This window comes from Plutella xylostella, chromosome 10, assembly GCF_932276165.1.
Source record: "Plutella xylostella chromosome 10, ilPluXylo3.1, whole genome shotgun sequence".
NCBI lineage: Eukaryota > Metazoa > Arthropoda > Insecta > Lepidoptera > Plutellidae > Plutella > Plutella xylostella.
The window spans coordinates 8,369,968-8,394,325 of record NC_063990.1 but is presented as its reverse complement, the minus strand read 5'-3'; the positions used below and the strand labels follow the sequence as shown (position 1 = coordinate 8,394,325).

Sequence of the window (24,358 nt, the reverse complement as noted above, 5' to 3'; positions counted from 1 at the left end):
AATAAAGGGGAAGGGAAAAGAACGGGTGTGACTTCGCAAATATTGAATTAGGTATTTATGGAAATAAAGCTGAGTGGGACGGGAACCTTTGACGGGGAAACAAGCTCGCTGGCTGTTAACTAGTTCAAAAAGAACATAGCTCTGTGAAATAAGAGCTATGTTCTTTTCAAACCTTATCTTGTCATTATAGAAAGTACTCGTAGGAGGCTACATCCACGGAGAACTTTTTTCGAGCAGGGAAGGAAAATAGTAACAATGTAAAGCGTGGAGAAGGAATGGCCCACAGGTCGTTACTTCAATCGATTAAAGCAAAAAAAATTACATAGGTTAATCTGTTTCATTTAAGTACGATTTCAAGAACTATTCGTAGATCGCATAGTATTTCTGTAAACACATCTTGCCTCTTATCAAGTTGGCCGCCCCTGGTGTAGAGGCGGCATACAAGTAAAAGATTGTATTTTTTACAAAACTCGTTTGATATCGGTGACATACTCATAAAATGATCATAATAACTGTCGAAAGGACCATTTCCAACAGCTGCTTATTTGCAAAAGACTGTATTTATGCGATAATTATGGTACCGTTAGATTTATGGAAAATTAGCTTCGTAAAGATACGCAGCGATCGTGTTACTTCCGAATTTTAATGCAATAATTATAAAACGGCAGTTTCTTTTTTTGTGTTAATAAAATATAATATAAAGTTTAGGTAGGTATGCATTTCAGTTAAGATATACAAACGTAATAGTCTAAATTATTTTATTATTTCATTTTATCGATTATGATTTTCTGCTCTCCGGTAAGTAGTAGAGGCACTAAGCACTTTTTCAAACTTAAATAACCATAACAGCTGTTTTACAGTTAGTAAACAAGGACACAGGTGCGATTTTAGGACATAAAAATCTCTTTAGGACACATCATGAGCTTAATACATGTTTAGTAGTCACTAAAGCTGCCAAGTGCTGATTTTACTGCTTTTAAAAGAGGTTTCAGCAGCATATTTGTAACGTTTTTACGAATATTTGCTTAAGTACTTACAAAGTTGTGGTTAAAAGTACGACTGTAAAGTATCGTTTCGCATGCACTTAAATTAAAGTGGACATGTAGAAATTGCTTTAAGAATTAAGACCACCTAAGACTACCAATACACGATAACGGCGATCTGTAAGAGTTGAATCAATGTAGGTATTTGTTATGCCGGAGTAGACATCACGTTATCCAGTACCATAGGTATATAAGTCCCCTAAGTACCTACCTTCTTCTCTTGACGATCTTTTTAACACAGTTTTAAACTTTAAACTTACGAAAAATATAATTAATCTGTCATTAGCGGACATAAACGTACGAATCATATAAAATATCATCATATTGTCCTTGTTTTTTACTAAAATGACTCAATAGTCGGATTAAAGGTTTGTAGACAAGTGAAGGGAAAATCAACTTTCTCGTCTGAATCACCCGTAGGTAAGTCACGACGAAGATGTCACTCGCTTCCTGATCACATTTCCACAAGGTTATGACAGTTAAGCCTTGTTCGCACTAGGCTAGTAATTTAGTCGAGTAGAGAGTAATTCAGCGACTACATCACTTGGTATTGGCTAATTTAGTAACTTAATTGAAAAGACGAGCGAAGGACACGAACTATCCTATTACAATACAAGTAACAAGCTTTTCCTGAAATCTTCGCTTCGCCTGAATAGGTTTTCACAATAGAAATTCCATACTTTTTTCAGATTTACTCAGTTTGTAGAGTGAGCACAAAACTAGCAAACCGGGAACACTCGACATACTCAACCTCACACCAGGCCTGGCACAGTCAGCGGTGAACAGTTTACTTACTCGATACGCAGCCTAACAAAAATCAACTCAGTAAAGTACTCACAGTAGCAAAATGTAAGAACATAAATCTCAGCAAGATAAGATATTGTAAGTATTGACACCACATTTACACAGCTTAACACTCACAAGTAGATATTCATGTAAATTATTATTATCGACAAGAGCTGAAGGGGTCATCCATCAACCTTTCTGGAAGTGTTAAATTAATTAAATTAAAGTTTACAACAAGTGAAAAATCGCACTTACATAACATTTACATATGTTAATGAGCCTTATTAACATTTTGTCACCTATGCTCTCGTCATGTGATTGATTTCTACGTATAAATTAAGAATACCTACCTAGGTATAATATAATATAAATGTATATTATTTCTCTTATGATGTTATTTGTAATAAGATCTTTATTGACGGTTGACACCGTTGACACGTTCCTATTGAATATGTTATATTCAGAAAGAAATGTATCTGAATGATTCAGTGGTTAGGACGGTATATCACAATTTTACTTATAAGTATTTATCATTAGATGTAACATGCTGCACATGTAGGTTTCGGCTTAGTATACCCCTTTTGCAACACCCTGTATAAATAAAATATTGTTCGTCGGTGGCCTCCGCGACTGTCAGCCATGCGCGTACGCACTTCACGACGCTGTCGCGGGGACATCCCAGCTTGTTTTTTTAAAAGGGTAATTGATAATGAGGGGAACACCCAAATATTCCGAAAAACTTTTTTCCGAATTTGATAACCCCGAATATGTAATTTACTAAATATTGCAATACCGATTTTTTTAAATACCGAATTATAATAATCACGAAAATTCTAATTTCGAATATTATAATCACGAATATTGTTATTACGATTGTTAAATATACGAATGTTAAAAATCACGATTACTTTAATATACGAAAAATAAAATACCGATTTATTATAATCACGAAAAAGTAAAATCCCGATCGGAAATATGATAATTCGTGATTTTGACAAAAAAATATAAACGTCTTTAAAACTTTAGAACCAAAACCAAAAGATAGGTGCGACGACGAGCAAAGCGAGGAGGAGCGTGTTAGGTGCACATAGATATCGAAAAACAAAGCGGAGCGGAGCGAAGCGGAGCGGAGCGTTTCAAATATAGAGCAAAACAATTGCTAGGATTTTTATGGTGTTTAAACTTAAAAACCTTACGACCTAAACCTAAAGATAGGTGCGACGACGAGCAAAGCGAGGAGGAGCGTGTTAGGTGCACATAGATATCGAAAAACAAAGCGGAGCGCAGCGAAGCGGAGCGGAGCGTTTCAAATTTAGAGCAAAACAATTGCTAGGATTTTTATGGTGTTTAATCTTAAAAACCTTAGGACCTAAACCTAAAGATAGGTGCGACGACGAGCAAAGCGAGGAGGAGCGTGTTAGGTGCACATAGATATCGAAAAACAAAGCGGAGCGCAGCGAAGCGGAGCGGAGCGTTTCACATAATATAGCTTAAAAATATTGTTTTTATAAGCATTATGCTGCATTATTCATATAACCATTTCTTGTTAACTAAGAAACATTCGGGATTTTGTATTTTCGGAATATTAAAACTTCGGGATTCGTAATGTTTACAATTCGATATAATAAAAAATCGTACTTTTGAAACATCGAAATAATAATATTCGGAAAATTGACTTTCGTCATTTTAATAAATGTGTTGTTTGAAATTTCGTTTATAAACTATTCGTGATTTTCGTTATTCGGAAACCTAAAATTCGGGATTGTGAATTATTCGGAACTATGAAGTTCGAAATTTTAAAAATCGTTATTTTCATATTCGTAAAAAAGTAATTCGGAATTATGTAGTGTACCCGATAATGAGTTATTGTGCCGAACCGTGTAATGAGGGAGGTCCTTCGAAACATGTTTTTTTTTTTTTTTAATATTTATGTAGGTATCCGCAAGATTCGGGTTTTTCACTTTGTACTTAATTTGTTGGAGTAGGGTCTTTTTTATATAATTATTTATATAATTATTTGGCCGTTTATGGCCTTTTACCCATTATTATGATTAAATTCTTTATTGCACAAAGTAAATAGGTACAAAGGCGAACTTAATGCCCCATTCCAAGTCATGCTAATATTATCCATAATAGAAATAAATAAACGTTTGTCGTGTTTCGTCGTATACCCATTTGTTTAATACATATAATACAGGACCTAGTTAATGATACTGTCTTTCTTGGTATGACTATAGATTCAAAGTTACAATGGGGACCTCACATTGCCAAATTGGCTGGAAGGTTGAGCTCGGCAGCTTTTGCTGTACGGAAAATTAGACAACTGACCGACGTTGAAACCGCCAGATTAGTTTACTTTAGTTATTTCCACAGCTTATTGTCGTATGGAATTTTGCTTTGGGGTAGAGCCGCTGATATTGAGACTATATTTGTATTACAGAAAAGAGCCATCCGCTCTATATACAAACTTGGTTCCAGGGATTCATTGAGAGAACTATTTAAAGAAATTAACATCCTTACAGTTCCATGTCAGTTCATTTTTTCCAATTTAATGTATGTACGAAAGAATATTTCAACTTTTGATACAATTGGCAGTAATCATGACATTAATACTAGGAACAAGCATAAGCTGGCTTTTCCAGCGATGCGTCTGGCGAAAGTTAATAAATCGTTTTTAGGGTACTGTATTAGATTTTATAATAAGCTTCCAGCAGAAGTTGCTCAAATGCCAGAGAATAAGTTTAAGTGTTACATTAAAGAGAAACTCAGTAAAAAAGCTTATTATAGAATTGATGATTACTTAGAGGACGTTAATGCATGGCTGTGATAAGTAGTTAGCTCTGCTCATATTATTATAATAATAATAATTAAGCTTATATGTACCTATTGTATACCAACTAGTTTTAAGTCTTTTTTTGAAAAGATGGCTCAGGAGTTTCTTGCCTCCGTTCTTCTCCTTAGACAGAAAGAGCCCCCCCTTATCCGAACGGAGAGTAATTTGTAAAAATTGACGTTCATCAGAAAATTTTATATTTGTACGATGAATAAAAAATTTTGACTTTGACTTTGACTTTGACTTTGACTTACAATAGTTTTTTGTCGGAGTAATAAGGTTACCGACATAACTTAAAATATGCAAACTGAAGTGACAGTGGGCCGGCCACATGTGTTGAAGAACTGATGACCGTTGCGGTGGCCAAATTCTCGGAGACTTTTGTTGTGTTTGAGTTGGACCGCCAAAGAGGGTAGCCAGTATTAGGATAGCTGAAGACATATTATAAGGCTGATTTTGTGGCGCTGCTTGGGATAGTCCTACATCTAGCAAGGATGATTGTTGGCCGATGATAAAGATGATGTCGTCTTCAATTAGAAGAACCAGTGATGTCATGGCTTGGGGATTATTTATTATAGGTACCTATTATGTAGTCGTAGGGAAGTTAAAATGTCATGATTTAAAAAATTCATGATTATTTTAAGTAGTACCAATTTCGGTAAGTACAATAATTTAATAATTCAATGCATCCGTGAGCGCATCCGCGTCCACTCACAAAAGCTCACAACCACAGAACTATAGTAAGTTACTTGCAATGCCGCGGCCGCGCCGGGGGCGTGCGTCCTCCGCCTAACAATGAGACGCATTACGCCACGCCGCCATTTATGCAACCGCCGGGATCGATCTTTACACCGCGTAATGTTATATTTGCACGAGTTATGGAGTTGTTTAACGCACTTTTGACCGCCTTGGCGATTTATGACAATTATATAGAGCTATGCAGAAGCTGGAAAATTATGGTTTTCAGATTGTTGTACTTAAAAACATGTTCAAAACTTTGCATTATCAAATTCACGCGTATTGAATCTATCAAAACGTATGTTCAATACCCATCTTTATCTTAAATTTTATAGATAGGCAAAAAAAATATGCTTTAATTGCACGAAGATAATAATTATAACCAAATTCAGCTGTTTCGTCATGTAGAAAAAATTAATGGACTAAACTAAATAAATGAACTAATTACTTATCTGCATTCATGAAACTTTGGAACACGATACAGGAAATGTAAAGACACCTGTAGGAATGTGCCACCTGCGCACCGGAGGTCTGCTGTCTGTCACAGCGACGCAAATCACATAATTAGCGAAACATCGTAATCTACTCGTACAATCCGACGCACGCTAAACATTAAATTATTGATTTTCTACCATTGAGTACGACCGTAAGAAGAGGTCTTAAGAACCAATTTTACACTACACAAGTGTAACATACTTGCTTCCACTGTACAAGTGTATAATTAAGTATTTCGACGGTCGCCCCCGGCCATCATGATTGATATGTGCACTTTACGACACTGACAGACGAACAGACAACACAACGCGGTACAAAGCTGCGGAAATGTCAACGTTGTAGGTGTATTGTATTGTATGGAAGGTGTATGGAGCTGCAGATGGAATGAGGAACTGTTTGGTAACCTTAATGGAGCATCTTTTTTGCCAAAATCCACGAATCTATTGAATTTTTAAATAAGAATAGAATAGAATAGAATATTGCTTTATTGAACACCACATAAATCAGACATAAAAACATTACCCTCCTCCTTCGGCAGTCGGGTAAAAAACAAACATACTTATAGACTAGAACTAATATACAATAGATTAAATTAGGTATAAGATGTAGAAATAAAATTCCCCCTGAAAATTTTAGAATGGTATAGTCTCGCAGCAGTTTTCATTCGAACCGCAAAAGCAGGAGCAAACAACAGCCGCCGCGGCAGAATATACTACAATGAGGTATGTTTCCCAAATCCCAAGTTTATCAAGCATAATAATTGAAGGCACACACTATTTACTGAATAGTGTGGGCCTTCAATTATTGGCTTGACCTCGGATCATCCCTTGGAAAATTAAAAAATGAGCGTAGGCTAATATGGTCTTGAGTCTAGGTATGAGTCATATTATGACATATTATGACTAAGCAACTTATATAAATAAAACGTAACGATAAATAAAAAACAAACCAATTATCTATCTGATATTTACTAATTGCTATCATCGTTAACCCACAAGTTGTCGAATTCGGAATTTAACTCAAATATAAACATATATATCTCAATCACAATTTAATTGATATCAGATAAGTACATACCTATAAAATATTAACGATAAATAATATTGCAACATAATCACAAAAGTAGATCGCTTTTAATACATAGTAAAAATGACTGTTTTTATTTCAATATAAAGTAAAGGGGATACCGTTGCTGGTACCATAAATGACGTCAGAACAAGATAAGTTGACAATAAATAAATAAATAAATATGTGGGGACATCTCACACACGGCCATCCGACCCCAAGCTAGGCAGAACCTGTGTTATGGGTGTCGGACAGCTGATATATCTACACAAATACATAGATAGATAGATACTAAATATAAATATCAACACCCAAGACCCGAGTACAAATATCTGTCTTTAAACAAATATCTGCCCCAGCCGGGAATCGAACCCGGGACCTTCGGCTCAGTAGTCAGGGTCACTAACCACTACGCCATTCGGTCGTCAACATTAAGCTCTTATAAGATTGACTTGGTTTGACATGTTTTCGCTGAAAATTGGTAAGTAAGTACTACTTAAAAACCTACTTTATAGTGGTCACTATCAGTTTAAGTAGGTGCACCCTTAAAACATTATCTTCCTGTACAGTGAATGTGGCAGTAAGAACTTACTGATTTTATTTAAAAATCCCTTTCCGTAATTGATCTATCCTTGTCAATCACCAATTACCATTCAGCCGTTTTAAATAGATCTGCATTTTTTATGCAATGGCATTTCAGAGTCGTGATTATGTAAAGGTTTTTCAGTTACCTTCGCAGGGCTTTTGGACGTTACAAGGTTGAGATTATCGACTTTAACCAAAAGGGATAAAGCTGTTTTGAAAGTGATGTTTTCTACACACTCACATTGTGTGTGACGAGTGTAGTCTTTCACGGATGTTCGGAGGCTGTGTAAATGCCAACCGGCCATTACTGTCGCATCCTGTCGTTTAGTATTGAACTTTTAAATTAACATAGTGCGTATATTTTGGTCTTTCTTAATCTTACATTTGCTGAAATCTCTTTCACACATTTAACATTCGACCTTTTCTGATTGCTCACGATTTCTCATGAGAGCTTTACAACTTGATATTTAAATTAAGATGCTGAATCAAAGTTTTTTTTTAAAGTTGTCTGTTGAAATGATTAAATTGGGAGAGATCAATAGGATATATAAAAAAATTGGCTGAACAAAAAAAATAATTCAACAATCACGTCATAATATTTTGGTGTGATTGCTACCATTTACTAAAACTAAATTTAATTTCGCAAGGTTCACAATAAAACTACGGAATGATTTTATAAGATAAAGTTGAGAAAGCCTTCTGCGTGGTCCGATCCTTCTTTCTTTAATAACTGTGTTTAAATACAACGTTCTGACGCAAAAAGGGGCTTTTAATTATATCAAGTGACATTATACTACTTACTATCACGATGCAGATTATAGGATAGGTTAAACTGAATGTCCAATTACTTAACTGATATCCACCCTGTTTATAATATAAAAAATAACCCGTTATTTCGGTTGACATAATTCGACAATAATTTGAAAACCATGCTATTATTCTTGGAAGGTATCTTTTCCTCCCTATTCTTCTAGTGCCTCTCCACTACTGGAGGTTAGGTCAGCTCTGCATACTCCTCTCTATTCTTCGCCAAGCGCATCAGCTGTTTTACGCTGGCCACTCCCGTCCAATGGAGGTATAGATAGGAAGGTATAGATTTTTAAATGATAAATTAAATTCCGAAAAGAATTGCGCAATATATTGCAACTAAGACAATACTTGTATAATGGTGTCATTTCAATTAACCTAAATTCTACTACACTACGCAGTATTTTTCAATCATAATGATATTTAGTATCATCAATCTCTAGTATACCTACTTAAATTAATATTATTTCAAAAGTGTTACATAACAATATTCTTTATCATTACGTATCATAAAAAGTTATTTAAAAATGTTACACTTATTAAATATTTCTAAGTACAATGGAACATAAAAGAGTAGAGAATAATTGAGGGCGTTGCAATCTAAGAAAGTGGCCACACTATTATAGTATAGAAAACGGACAAAAGTATCACGATACTTTAGCAGAAAAAATCAAAACGAGAAATGTTTCAAATATTTACTAATTATAAAATGCGACTTTTTGGGGAGGTTTATGTTAAGAGAAGAAATTAGTAGGGGAGAGGGGGGCAGTCTTGAATGAATTTCATTAAATCAAATCAACTGTAACTTTTATTTCATTGTGTATTTCATAATGTTTTTTTGCACTGAAACATGTGTTGGTTATCCCATTATGTAATTACTATAGGAGAAAAGTGATAGTATCACACATCGATATTTTATTACAGTTTTTTCTTGCTCAGGAAAAAGTTCAAATGTGCCCCGGCAATTCTTCTAAAACTGTGTTTACCGATTTTCCTGCAACAAATTATTTAATTGGTCAGAAAAGCAGTGACTTGCAAATTATTATGTCTGGAGAATTTATACCGACTCTTACACTGAGTTGCAGAAAGGATCTTTAAGTTAATGTCGGCATTAAATGTATTGTTGCCTTGCTTTGACAGTATACGGACAGAAAGAGACAGACATAGATTTAATGTCCACATTAGCTTAAAGTCCCTTGCTGCAACTCGGCATTACATATTCTTACACATATTTTTACAATAGGTACTCTACACGGAGAGACCGACACACATAGACACCTACAGCTGTAAAACTTATCGATACCCTTTTTGAGTCGGGGGTTAGTAAAAAAGTATCTAGACCTGATGTTTTGACAACATTAGCATCCAGACCCTGATGTCATGTAACGTTTGACACTAGTATTTTCTAACCTCTATAAGAATAACAAATACACATTGAAAGGCATTCTATTACATCAAAATAGTACTTTTTTACAAGAAATATAAGCAATGTATGTTAATGGTTAGAAATTAAGTACCTACTCACCAGTATAAAACGCTGCTCTTTCATAAACATCGTATATATTGACTAATACTTCTCCAGCCTCATTCTCCGCCAAACATCGTAGGTAAACGCTGTAAATCATCTGTCTAGCTTCGCTGCGAATGGTTTTATTCATTTTCACTTCGTGAACAAACTCAACAATCCACAAAACTCCAAAATTAAGCAAAATTCGATTTGTTTATACAGGAACAGGGCGAGTTTGACATTCAAACCATAGAAACAGACCACAAATCACAAGTTTTTTTTTATTGCCAGGTTTAAATCTGTTTAGTTCCAAAAACATTAATCTCTACTCTTTTGTGTTCAGCGTAAGTAAGTTCGGACTCCCGATGTCTCTGTCATGATGTCTTTTGTATGAAAAAGATGACTTTAAACCAGTCAATCCACAGACGTCATCATTATTTTTTTTAAATACAGGTACAATTTGTAGATACCAACTTATCACTATAATAATAAGGGTATTTGTGGCTATTCCTAATCTTACCAAAGTTGTGAAAATTATTATTTTTATTGTGTGCTTACTTAGTAAATCTGTAAATTTTATGAAATACTCCATTAAACTTAATGAAAAGTTTTTGGATTGAATTCTGCCAACATGTATAAGAATAAAAGGATATTTCGTGTAACATACGACCAAAATTTAAATAAGAATGCCATATCCCCATAATTCATCCATCTCCGCCATAAATATGAAACAAATTGAAACATTATCAGTTATTTATTGAGTGGTATTGACTTCATGATAAAACGACACAGGGAGATTTTAATAAGCAAAAAGCATACAGCCTAGTACCGAGTGAAATACATGCCATTGTTATGTCAAAGTTATTTATAGTGATTTATTTGTGTTTTAGTGCCTTATAAATAAGGCGATAAAGGAAGATTCGTGACTTATGTGATGATTGTGATGTGTGATTATGTGAGCAGAAAAAATCTAACAATTTGTGTTTTGGTATTCTCTTTATAAAAGTTATAGATTAAATAGGTTTTCAAGATTTTCCAAAATACCAGGTTGAAGTTTTTGAAAATGATAACTTTAACTACCTACCAGCTATAGTATGGTGTAGGTACTCCTCTCATATTTTGTTAAGGTAAAATTTACAGACGATATTTATGCTGCTCCAATATAGGAACCACAAAAAGGTTTGGGTTGCCTGTTGACCAAAATAAACCATGAAAAATATAGCCGGGTGGTCGAAAAACAAGAATAATGTCCAGACAAGCGTCGCTAAATGTATCTGTTGTATCTATATAATATACTTACCAAGTGTTACTGAATGCACACGCTACTTTGTCATATTAAAAAAAAGGTCTACAGTTGAGGTAAGTACATACGGGATGTGTTCGGTTAAATATTTACCTATATGTAGATTTAAAATCTATTTAACCGATTATGTTTTCTATCTCAACATACCTACATGGATGTAAATTGTACGTATAATTGCCGATTTACATCCATTCAAGTTGATAAAACCAATATTCAGTCAAGTTAAAGCATGTAGTCCTTAATTACTCCGAATTATTTAATTCCTTCACCAAATAAGGGTTTGCACATAATATGTGCACCGAGTCGTCGACCGCGCTGTCCACGTTCCATCACACGGCGAAATGCTTTTGTTTTTCACATCATTTTTAATTAAACACACACCTACTTAAGGTTGAAAGCTATCCGCGTACGGTCAGCAGTATGTGCGGTTTATAAATTGGATGGAATTTACCAAGTTATTTTTTTTTATACCTAATTTAATTTCTATTAAAATTTTAGGAAATGTTTAGTGTTTATATTAAATAATGTATTCTTTTGAAATGTAATTGAAAAAAATATTTACCATTGTACAAATAATTCTCAATAGACACTTATGTGTACGATGGTTAATATTTTTTTCATTAATCAATAATACAATCAAATAAGTCTAAGAGTTGTAACAACGATTTCAGTTTTAAATATTACTTACAACTATTTTAGAGGTAAACATGCCATATTTTGCAGTCTCTACAAAATGATTTGACCGGCTTAAGACAAGAGGCGTGCAAAACGATTATATTTCCGTGAAATAAAAAAGTTGTAAGAACATAGAGTAAAAAATCTTTTTTTATGGGCGCGAGAGGCACTATCGACTGATATGATGTTGTCAAACCAGTCACCTTTAGGTGTTTTATAGGATTTCAATAACAAAGGAAAACATAAAGTGGCCGCTATCTGACCAGTTGCGCTCGTGGAATGCTCAGAATATTAGACTATCCTACTAATATTATAAATGCGAAAGTTTGTGTGTGTGTGTGTATGTTTGTTACTTCTTCACGTCAAAACGGCTGAACTGATTGTAATGAAATTTGGTTTGGAGTTAGATGACACCCTGGACCACATATAAGCTACTTTTTATAAGCTATGCGAAATTACCACGGGAAAACTTTTTAAGGCGAAACGAAGCTTGTCGGAACAGCTCGTTTACAATAACCCATAAAACTCATTATAATATACCTAGTTACTTATTTAAATTTCCTCTTGTAAATCTCTTACATGAAATTATTTATTCCCTCTGTTTTTCTAACGGAGGGTCGTTAAATATAGTGTCCTTGGTCTTTCTCATCATCATCATTTGTTTGAAGTCGATACAGCAGCAGTATTCCTATCACACCTAATGGTTATGTATAGACAAGACAAAAAACCTTCTGCCTATTCATATGTGATTTAATGCCTACTTATCAGATTTTTTACAAAATACGATCGAGTGATATTTAAAACCAAAAGAAAATGTAATAAAATAATATACACACACAACTCTTTCTCGCCTGGGGTGTTCGATTTGCCCAGTTTGGTAGCATGTGCGATATCGCCTGCGGTGCCGCAATCCCGAGCAGCAGACATCAGACATTTCCCGACAGACTGTTGTCTTTGGTTTTGATAATGATGTCACATTCAGAATATTATTGGAGCCTACAGTCAGGTTAATAAGGAAAAATAATCAGTCAGAATGAAGATGTTTTTTTCATATACTTTCATACGATGCAACAAAGCTATGGTGGTTTTTCTGATGACGCTATTCTGACTGGCTTATTCCACGGTAACAAACACTAGACACCTGAAAAAAATTCATGTAAAAATCTTTAAAAGAAGTAAAAGTTATTGCGATTTTAAACGTGCCCTCCTAGCCCGTTCTTTCTAGTATTTATATATATTGAATGGAACCCAGACAATATTTATAGACCACTACCAGACAACAGCTACAAAGTGTGCAACAACCTTTATCTTTTAATTGTCTTTAATAACTCAAAGGTTCTGTACCTGCATAATCAATAAAAACTTGCTCCAGATATAGACCATTAAGTCCATTATAAACGATCGTAAACAAGAAGATAGGTCACAGGCACAGGTAGGTAGTTTGTAGAAGCCCTAGGCCTCCAACTGAGCGCTTACAGCCTACATGAGAACCGTTAAAGAATTCATAAGGGATATTGATTTAAACTTATTGGGATAAAGAGATATATAATTATCTGTCATCATTATTTTGATTAGTTAGAAATTAATTTATTTCTTATAGTACCTTTAACAAAATATAGAATGAAAAAAGTCTTTTTTAGGGGTTTTATATTAGACACTTGTAAGCCTAAAAGTACAATCCCTTTATGTCTTAGAAGGTACTCGTAGAAAAGATTATTTCCTGGACCCTCAGTAACCCTAAAGTAAGTAACCTGATGATGAAATGCCCTTAGTAAAAAAAACACAAGCTTTAATGACCAGAAGAAGTGTGCGGAATGCCCCATGTATCTTGCGGCGGACTCTTAGCATTTTTTAAATCACATAATGATTGCATTTCTCAAATTCTTTCCAATGGTTGTGGGCTGTGGCACCAACTACTGAATTGTATTTCTCAGTTTATAACTTAATTTTCCTCGTCAATATTTATATAAGACAAGTTTTTTTTAAACTAAATAACTAAGTCAGCTTAGTTATTATATTTAGGTACGTTTACATACTTAAATTCTTGCTTAGAGATTTTTCAACTTTAAGAACATTTCAAAAATGCTTTATTGTACAAAGTCTGTTCATAAACATATACCAACTAAAACAATAAATAAACGACATTATCGGAAAGACTACGCCAAATCGATAGGTACAGGTCTTCAAATCTTAGGTAGGATTCTTATGTAGGTAGATATAAAAGTCCTATAGTTTTTATAAAAGGGCATTTTGACGGCCTTGCTACGACCGCGACAATGACCGTGTTATATGTACAACTATAAAGTAGGTATATAAATAAACTTACACACGTGTTTATGTATGAGGATGAAAATAGCTATACATATTTATAATTACAGTCCACTTATCTCGGATATATTTTCTTCTTCCGCGCATCAAGCAGGATGACTTGATTGCTCTTAACTATGAGAACTTATTGTTTTGCATGTAAGTTTTCTTTTGTTTCCGGAGCTTTTATTTTGAATTATTTTTTATGAAGTAGATATGTATGTAGGGTTATGTATGAAGATATACACATTTTCGATCAAAAGTATAAAAAACTTTAATTCCTTATCTAATTTCGTTTCTTTATCTGTCTATAGGACATCCAATTAGGACCTCTATAATTATTTGTAACTAAGTAGTGCAGTAGGCTTCGCTGCGAGTTTTAAGCGCATACCAGTCAGTCAAGTACTTATATTCTTTATAGCATCAGGTATTGTTTCATTTGTATAATGAGACCGCTTATATGAATAGCAAATTGGCCGATGCCAATAAAAATTACGAGTTCAACAGCCTTTACAGGCGATAGAATTTAAATCGATGACGATAAATCAGTCCGTTATTCGCTATTGCTAATTTACACCTTAATTTTTGTTGTTGAAATTCGTTAAATTGTAAATTGATATATATTTCTTTAAAAAAATCTTTTTATTTAACTACAGTAAATATTTTTTTCCTTCGTCATTCCACTTAAAGGAATACAATGTTGTTCGGAGTAAATAAAGTAGGTATAGTTAAAGGATGGGTATATAGGTACAATAAAATCAGCCAACGACGCGACGGTTCTCTACAATTCAATCAGCGATCCTTTAACCTAATGATGTCAACAAAACAAGAACGTGTAAAATGAAAACATAAATAACTATTTAAAATAGCAATCTGATTATGCAGACTTTATTTTAGCTTTTCTCTTTTTTGCATTGGAAATGTCACTGTTTTGAGCCAGTTTGCTACTCTACCGGTTTCCTGCGGCGTCACTTTGCTCTTTGGACATTTAAAAACAATATCTGCAGACTAGTTGAGCCATGGATGGACTAATAGCCATAATTTATATTTAATCATGCATATTTTTATGGTGTTAACTTGCGGTTAAGTTTATATATGTTTTTTTAAGTAAAAAAGAATGGAGAGGTTTGTAGAGTACTTAAAAGATTATTAGATAGGTACTTTTGTAATTTAGCTGAACTGGAAGATACTTACCTATTAATTAATATAATACCTCGTACCTACCGTACACTCATAAGAATTTTCAACGATTTAGAACCCAAAAACTAAAATCAATAATGTAGGTCAAAAATAAAAAATAAACTTACCCTTTTCAAAACAGCTTTAAGTAGTCCAAATGCAGATAATCACAGCCTCAATTTTAAGGTCCCCAAAATTACTCAATGCAGGCACCAAAGAAATACACCAAATTAAAAAAACAAACAGGAGCAAAGAAAAACCGAACGCTCTATATTCAAACCGCGCGCCAACCGCGAAATGTGTCAGTGGCGCGAAGAGGCGAGGTCTAGCTAGGAGCCGCGTGAGACGAATCACTAATTTAAATTTCGAACACCAAATTACTAATTTGTTTTTTTTGGGAGTGGTGGTAACAGTGCGCTGGGTGCGTTCAGAATGGCGCGAGGAAGCGAGTCCCACACTGCCCACAGCCGCGCAGGACGACCACTTTATAAAAAAACCTCCTTGCTTTGTGTAACTGTACCGGCCATTGACTAGGCGACACCGTTTCGACAACGTGCCTTATGGCTCATGGAGCTCATTCGGTTCGCGCTATTTTTCCAACAATAAGCGAAGAAATTGAAATTAATATTTACGCTGACATGGGTGAAAGAAAATAACGGAACCGAAAGTGTGAACGTGGTAGGTACCACGACACACGGCTGTAAGGTGCAGCAGTTAGTCACGTATAGCCGATTGTCCCAGGTTGCAATCCCGACGAGGAGCAAGTGTTGGGTGGTGAACGTTTACGTTCAACTCGCCAGTAACTTTTTAGTTCTCACACACAGCTTTAGAGCAAAAGTTGTTTAGAATGACGAGTGTCGTTTCGTATCTTTCGATTGTGCACTTTAACGTGTCGATGGGACACTTATAATCTAGCAGGAGCATGTCACATGGCCGAAATATGTTGGAAACAAACACTAGCGCTGAACTATCGTTTGTCTGATTAAGATTAGTTGCTGACTGGACTGGGTGTGCCGGTCTTGTTTAACGAATAGATACAGTTTATTTATCTTGGTACGTTCGTTTCAACCCACCTTTATGGGTCGATTACAACTAACGAGTACAATGGTGAGACAGTATTCTCGGCCGTTCCTCGACCAATGAACGGCTAGCAAGTGACCGAGTGTGCGGCCGAGGACACTGACTCGCCACTGTACTCGCTAGGTGTAATCGACCCATAAGTAGCCCCCTTTTCACAGCTCCCACATACGTAGGTACACTTATAAAGTACCTTATGAATGAATTCTCAGTAGGTAGTGATGTAAAAAATGCGATCACAATCACGAATCGAGACGCTGCCAGTGTGAAGTATGAAAATATTTATTCTTATAAAAACTGAACAATGCACGTCAAAATTACAATGCATTGCTGATGTTTATCTAAGCCTTATAGCTTATTGGGGAATTCCATGCTTCAATATTCCATAGCTTTCCTCCCAAAGTAAAAATTAATTTATGCCAGAAGCCTACACTATAGGTACGCACTACCAGGTTCCTATGTAGGAATTTAGGTTAAATGACAGACCAATCCTACACCTCGTGAAGTGGTGAACCACCTTCGGTGATTACTATGCCCATAAACTACCCTTGAAACATCGACAATTTACAAAAAATTAAAAGGAAACCCGCTCTGGTAAAGTAGTTATAAAATAAGTACACTAGATTTTAGGTGCCTCCACATAAGAGAACTTTTTACTGCTACTGGCTACAGAGGTAGTATATAGTGTATACCTACCTACAGAGGACCGATAACTATGGTATGTCGGTAACAAACACTGGAGGATAACCTTTGCATTGGTGCGAATGTTAGTAGATTGATAAAAGACAGATTGTAAGGAGGTATACATGTAAGTTACTTACCGCTTCCTGTAAAACTGTTACTTCTATAGGTAAGTTCATAAGTATTTATCTTAATTAACCCATATAACTACCTCATCACTTACCTTCCAACACCGGTAGCGGGCACGGTTGCATCAAGATAAGGGTCTTTATAAATACTCTTTATTATCATTTATAAATCACAACTGCATCATCGTTAACAGCAAACAAAACGGCGCGGCAAACGCCTGAAGAATTAACATGTCCGTTACAGTGACAGGAGATATTAAATCTCGCGTCGAGATGCAAGAAGATAATGTTGCACGCGTCAATTCGAGAATAAAGTTTGTATTTTTTCAGTACCGATGCAACGAATAGTGATTTGGCCGAATAGCGAATATTCGGAAGGTGATTCGGATGGTGGTTCTCATCGTGTTCGCGTGTAATGCACTGGAGCATTACACGCGAACGCGATGAGATAGACGTTCATTTGAAAAGAGCGATGAGATAGAGTTTCATTTGAACCTCGACCGTAGTAGTAGGTAGGTACATGCTTTTAACTTAGCCCCAGTTTCATCATACTCGGTTAGATCATAACAAGGGATTAGTTCATCAATTATACGTCATTTTCATATTAAATTCTTGACAATGTGTCAAAAGTCAACAACTAATCCCTGGTCACGATCTAACCGAGTATGATGAAACTGGGGCTAAAGTCAACTAAAAACAGTACCCAAAGTTTGACAAAAATACGTTGTCACGCATGATAAAAAGATTGACCTCGTATTAAAAAAAACCTAGTTTTGAAATGTATTTTTTTTTTAATGTAACAAAATCAGTTAGTAGTTCTAGTTGCAGCAGGCCAACTAGCGCCGCCAATTGAAAAAAAATATAACTTCGTCAGGGTTTTTTTTTCATCATAAGTTGGATGGTAGTTTTGCAGGTTTTGCTACTCGACCAAAGATGGCGCTATTCAACGTGCGCTGCTTACACTTTTAAAGTGAAATAAAATAAAAATGTAGTGCGATAAATAAGTTAAATTCACTGGTGGAATATTAGAAAACTAGTCTTTACTGTTAAGTAGATAATAAATATACATAAGTATGTGAATAGGATTATAATTGAAACTCAGAAGTTCTTATTAAATTCTGTATAATAAAAATCAAAAGATCTTGTTCTCATTTGTCATTTTTACAATAAGTAACAATCTTCGCGTATTTACAAAATCATGCAGTGGGTCACACATAATACATACATACCTACTTACTTAGTTTAAAAAATATAAAATAAAAATCTCCGAAATAAAAGCGACATTTCAAAATAGCCTTTACATAAATAAATTTGATCAGCATACATCAAATATTTACAGGAAAAATACTGACAAATTTATTTAACATCAGAAAATTCATCGTACATTCTTCGCCTCCCTACAAATATTGCATTAGTCGCTGTCCCATTAACTGGTATTCTTTAATAAATGCTTGAATTTTTGGGGGAAAAATATCAACATTTCACTTTGATTCATGATCACTAAACATGATCCATCACGGCTGAATTACACACTGTTAAATGCCAGTGATTCGTACAGTTTGGTCCAAACAAGTAGATAGTCCTGAAGTGGAGAGTTTTGTACCTCGTCAAACTAATAAACCCCCTTCTATCAAAGATTAACAATTTCTCCATTTTTTTTTTCCAATCAATTTCTCCATTTCAATTTCTCAATTTTCTTTCTTTCTTATCTAACCGACCGGATTGGTTAATCAATTATACGTCATCTCCATATAAAATTCTTGACAGATGTGTCAAAAGTCAACCACTAATACCTGGTTATGCTCTAACCGACTATGGAGAAATTGGCACTTATGGTTGTTTAGTTTGACAAGGTACAGTCAGCTGCATAAGTAGCTATACACTTTTGAACCTTGTCAAACTGATTAACTGCCTATTCATTCATTAAAACATTGACGTTTTGTTTAGCAGGTAGTTTGATACGGTACAAAAGTGTATAGCTACTTATGCAGCTGACTGTACCTTGAAAAGTGTAATCAGTCCCAACTTCAGGACTATCTATGGCTACTTGCTACTGGGTTGGATCGAAGTGTACCTCCGTGCTGTAATATTTTGTATAACTTTTGAATCTGTCATTTGTCCGCTGTGTACGTCTAAGTAAACACTTGCACTCAACAGTAGTAAGAACATATACAACGTTACCCACTTAGATTTAGGGTGACTTGCACAAGACATTTAAACGTATTTACGCAAGAGAGCAATAGATTTAAATTTCTTGTGCAAGTCAACCTTAGAGTCTATGAATCATTATTGCACTTTATGGGAGTAGAATCATTCGGACGCAATTAAACAAGCATCTAACAGTTTAATATAAAAATAAGAAAAGTAATTTTACTCGGTAAAACTAATCTTTGTTTCTAATCACCAATCAGTAACAAGACTCACATTATCAAACTAAGTAAATTTTGTCGCAAATCATTCCAATACAATACATAAACGAAGTTCATTCATTCATAAATAAACAAAAAATAATACAATAAACCGAGCATCGCTTCAATCTCTGTACATTTTGAGCAGTCTGTCGCACTCACACAACCGCGTACAACTTAATTTAACCACTTACACGAAAGAGACACATATAGTTTTAGGACGCACGTCTTTTTAACGTCACTTTTCCCCGTGCCAGTTGCGACGTGTATATCCGCACGCGCTCGAGATTTATCTTCCTTATCCATATCTGAAAATAACAAGAAACAATATTTATAAGTTTCTTGAAGAGTGATTATTTTCGAAGTCGTATCGTTAGATATGATTTGTAAATAGGTAGGTATTTAACCGCTGGAGCCGACGCATTCAAGAGGAAACCAAGAAAAGGCAAACGTAGTATGGGACGTCACACTGGACCAACAACTTTAGCAACTCCATGACGAGTGCAAGAAACACAAATGGAAAATGAAAAGGCCGCTAATTTGGTTATCATTATTCATTTACATAAATAGTCCTCTGACAGAACCCTAACAGTACTAACTTCATTTGAAAACCACAATCGCTTGTTCTATGGGACTTCATAAATAGAACAAGTTGTTCTGCACAGTCCGCTCCAAACAAGTAAGGGGCAGAGAAACCTGACCCCCCTCAGAAGCAGTGTTATTATGAGAGGGGGGTCAGGTTTCTCTGCACCTGACCGTACATATATCTGAAGTAAATTTGGCAGCCATAACACTTTGGTACTTTGTCAAACTAACCAACCAAATATTCTAAAATACAAAAAATCTAAGATATTATAGCTGCCAACTTCAGGCCTATCTACTTGTTTGGAGCGAACTGTACTGTAACTACGCTTATGTTGATACTCACCGCCTCATCAGTGATGGCGTGTATGTGCCCCGGGAAGCGCGGCAGCTCGCGGCCCTCCACGTGCACGGCCTGGCCGCGGTGGAACCAGCGCCGCTCGTAGAGTAACTTGCCGTCTTCTACGCGGGTTTCCATTGTTGTGTCGCCTTCGCGGATTGGGGATTCACCTGTAGTGAAGGGGTTAGATTGATAAATTTATAAGCTTTGAAAACCTTTTCGATCGTATTGGAAAGGGTAATTGCTCTAATCAATCTGAAGCCCTAGTATTTATCACTGTTTATTTATATATTTTATTCTTTTATTGCAAAATATACAAAAGTAATTATGTACAATCAGATGGACTTAATGCTAAAAGCTGCTCGAGCAAGAAGTGAATGAACACTGAATCCGAATCAGTATGGCGTTGCGGCCTTGCAGCATGTATACTGCCTAGGTGGCTCTCCATCGCCATACAGACGCAAGCAATGAAATTTTGACACATTCTTTCCACATGTAAAGATTTGGGTGACTTATTAATATGCATAATTGCAGCGTGTGTCTACCCCGATGATTACAAATTACATTTCTATCACTACTACACCAATACTTACAACTACTACTATTCATATGCTTCCTCGGCTGCGCAGTATGCACCGAGTGATGGCGGGTGGGCGGCGGCGAGTGTTTAGATATCGCGCGCAGGTCCGCCTCGATGTCCCGCTCGTCTAGTTGGAAGGTGAGGGTGGTCGCCAGCGGCTTGCGACGCTTCTCTGGCGCGGGGGCAGGCTCGTTGGCGCGCCGCCGGAGTATGCGCTTCATTACTGGCTTCACCTGTAAGTGGTTTAGGGGAAGTTTTAGTGGAAAATTTATGCAAAAAAACTGAGCGCTCCTTGGAAGAAGCTAAGGAATGTATCTTTATAACGTCAACTTTTAAAAATAAGTACATCAAGATTTTTTTACATCCAGTAATGCTGATGCATGGCAAGGTAAACCAATACATATTTTTTAAGTAATAGGTAATTATACATATTTTTTAAGCAGGTCTATGTATCAACACTAGGGTTATTAACATAGCTGTTAAAATCTGAAACCTCTAGTTGCAGTTGATAAAACTACCTATTTATCTATACAATAATGTCAAGTCTTACCTCTGTAGAGTCTCCATTCAGCTCCATGCTATGCCGTTCGCTCTCGATCATCTTCCTCTTGTCTTCAAAGTCGTTGAGGAGGTTTTCTCTGAGTTCCACCTTCTTCTCCTCAAACTCCTTGGCAGCGGCCTTCTTCTCCGCCACATACTCTCTCTCCACCACTTCGTACATGTGCTCTCTGGGGACATAACTTTTGCGGATCAATTTATATTAATGAGATTCGGCAGGTATGTTCTTTTGCAATATTTTGAACTCTCTACCAAATATTGTAAGGCTTGCTTGTTAACATGGTATATATATACAAAATTTTAATTTATATTTATATGTTTGTAACAAACATTCTGTTGCCTTCCTTGGCTGGATGGAACTGCTTGATAAAAGATCCAGCTGTACATTACAAATACATACAATGCTTGCACCATAGGTAGGGAATTATTTTAAATTAGGGTCTGCACTCTGCATGGATGTTCCCAACGTAACATTACATAGGCTCTATATACTGTCGATCAGATTCATGCAGCTGCCTCATCATGCTTACCAGCTTGTCTTGATAAATAGTTTACGATAACAACTATCAGAACCCACTAGTATACTCTGTGAACTCACTTGTATATCCGGTTGACGCGGATGCGCTCGTGCAGCTGGTGCTCGAGGCGCTTCACGCGGCGCAGGAACTCAGGGTGCTTCTTCAGGCTCGCCAGCTTGTCCTGGTACATTCTGTATAGTAACAACTATCAAAACCCACTAGTATACTCTCTGAACTCACTTGTATATCCGGTTGACGCGGATGCGCTCGTGCAGCTGGTGCTCAAGGCGATTCACGCGGCGCAGGAACTCAGGGTGCTTCTTCAGGCTCGCCAGCTTGTGCTGGTACATTCTGTATAGTAACAACTATCAGAACCCACTAGTATACTCTCTGAACTCACTTGTGTATCCGGTTGACGCGGATGCGCTCGTGCAGCTGGTGCTCAAGGCGCTTCACGCGGCGCAGGAACTCAGGGTGCTTCTTCAGGCTCGCCAGCTAGTCTTGGTACATTCTGTATAGTAACAACTATCAAAACCCACTAGTATACTCTCTGAACTCACTTGTATATCCGGTTGACGCGGATGCGCTCGTGCAGCTGGTGCTCGAGGCGCTTCACGCGGCGCAGGAACTCGGGGTGCACGCCGTCCTCCAGCTGCTGCAGCTGCTTTTTCAGGCTCGCCAGCTTGTCTTGGTACATTCTGCAGGGTAATAAAAGAAGTAGTAAGTTGAATAGGGATGGAAATGTCTTTGTAATTAAATAATAAGGAAAGTTTTAAGATATTTCTTTTATTACATTGGTCAGTTGTATTTACCCCTCCTGAGGTACCTTTCAGGGTGTATTTATATAGGTACATCTAGCTAACCCTGAGTAGTCAGTGATTGAGGCTATTTTGACTGGCTGCTCCTTTCAACACAGTAACAAAGCCTAGACAAGCTGTAGTGGTTGATACCAACATGCAAAGATGAAGTTTAGTGGAAATAGTGGATGGATGGATAGATTTTTTCACCTAGTCATTGGAAATGAAACTTATTAGCAGAAAATAAGTACTTACTGTTCCTTGATCTCAAGTGGCTCATCATTGTGCGGCATTTCTGTCTCACTGGCTTCTTCAGTGTCTGCAAGTAATACATTTGAATCAATTAATTAAAAAATCTGGGATTAGGCATAACAGGGTAGTTGGCAAAGATCTGGGACAGGCATAAAAAAGATAAAGTTGTTGAGAAGTAGGTCCTGTATGACCTGGGGCATAAGGCAGTAAAATTGAAAGGGCTATGATTTTTTAAATTTCATTTTTGTTTCTGTATCACTAATATACACTGCCAGATACAAGCATCAATAAACATGACAATTAAATTTGGATACCTGCAGTAAGGTGAACAGCAAGTGAGGTTATAGATAACTTTTACTAATGGATATACATGGGGAAAGTAATCATGATTATGTCATGAACTACTCAAACTCAGATGAATAGGTTTAGGCGGGAATGGAGACGCATGAATAGGTATGGACCCAGATCAAGCTCGTCATCGATGTGATGACTCTGTTTACCATCACAGCATGTTATCAACACAAGGTCAAGATTTTTATGCGAGTTGACACACAATTCATGCAAATATAGGTCTTGGACAAGGATTGTAAACAAACGTACCCTCATCGCTGTCGTCAGCTGGAGGCAACGGCAGGGCATCTTCTTGATCTCGGTATTCATCTAAGTCATCGTAGCCGTCGTCTTCAAAGTCATACTCGTCTCCAGGGCCCGAATATGGTGATCCTTGGTAAGACATTGCAGATTCGTCGCGTAATAGTTGCATACAGAATGTCTGCTGTCGCCGTTTCAGAAAAGAATTCTGAACATATAATCTTCAGCAACTAGCACACGCAGTAGCACTCATCAAGAAGCAATTTAATTCATGTAAATAATCTAATTTGATGAAACACGAAACAACGAAAACGGAATCTGACCAAATTTGCTACAATGAAGCTGTTTTACGTCAAATTTCGACAGAATGCATCATATAATACGACCGATTTGAAAATATGTCATATCAATCATTTGGCGCTAGTGATGCCTGCGTTTATAAGAAAAACTGCTTGCTTTTTTTTACCACAGTATTCGTAATTTGTTTGGTTTATTTTAGCTATAAACAACCTAAATTAGTGAA

At 36.2% G+C, this 24,358-nt stretch overlaps 2 protein-coding genes across 5 annotated transcripts in view; both read right to left on the bottom strand.

Moving 5' to 3' along the window:
• Positions 1-15,790, bottom strand: part of LOC105381531 — a 31,720-nt gene extending 15,930 nt beyond the window's left edge. The window contains exon 1 of one of the 3 annotated variants that reach the window (XM_048623651.1): positions 15,453-15,790. The gene's annotated coding sequence lies outside the window, so the exon portion shown is untranslated. The remainder of the gene's footprint in view (positions 1-15,452) is intronic. The other 2 variants (XM_048623653.1, XM_048623654.1) reach the window with 2 other exon arrangements.
• Positions 15,791-19,486: 3,696 nt separating this feature from the next.
• Positions 19,487-24,193, bottom strand: LOC105381532 (sin3 histone deacetylase corepressor complex component SDS3). 2 transcript variants are annotated; one of them, XM_011551278.3, is made up of 7 exons: positions 23,845-24,193; positions 23,248-23,311; positions 22,756-22,893; positions 21,670-21,859; positions 21,133-21,352; positions 20,546-20,709; positions 19,487-19,925 (listed from the first exon to the last, which is right to left on the bottom strand). In XM_011551278.3, exons 1-7 carry the CDS (start codon positions 24,005-24,007, stop codon positions 19,833-19,835), a joined length of 1,032 nt encoding a protein of 343 aa, XP_011549580.3. In that variant the 5' UTR covers positions 24,008-24,193; the 3' UTR covers positions 19,487-19,832. The 2 variants fall into 2 exon arrangements, with proteins under 2 accessions (XP_011549580.3, XP_011549581.3); XM_011551279.3 differs by having other exon boundaries at positions 21,670-21,847.
• Positions 24,194-24,358: the final 165 nt, after the last annotated feature.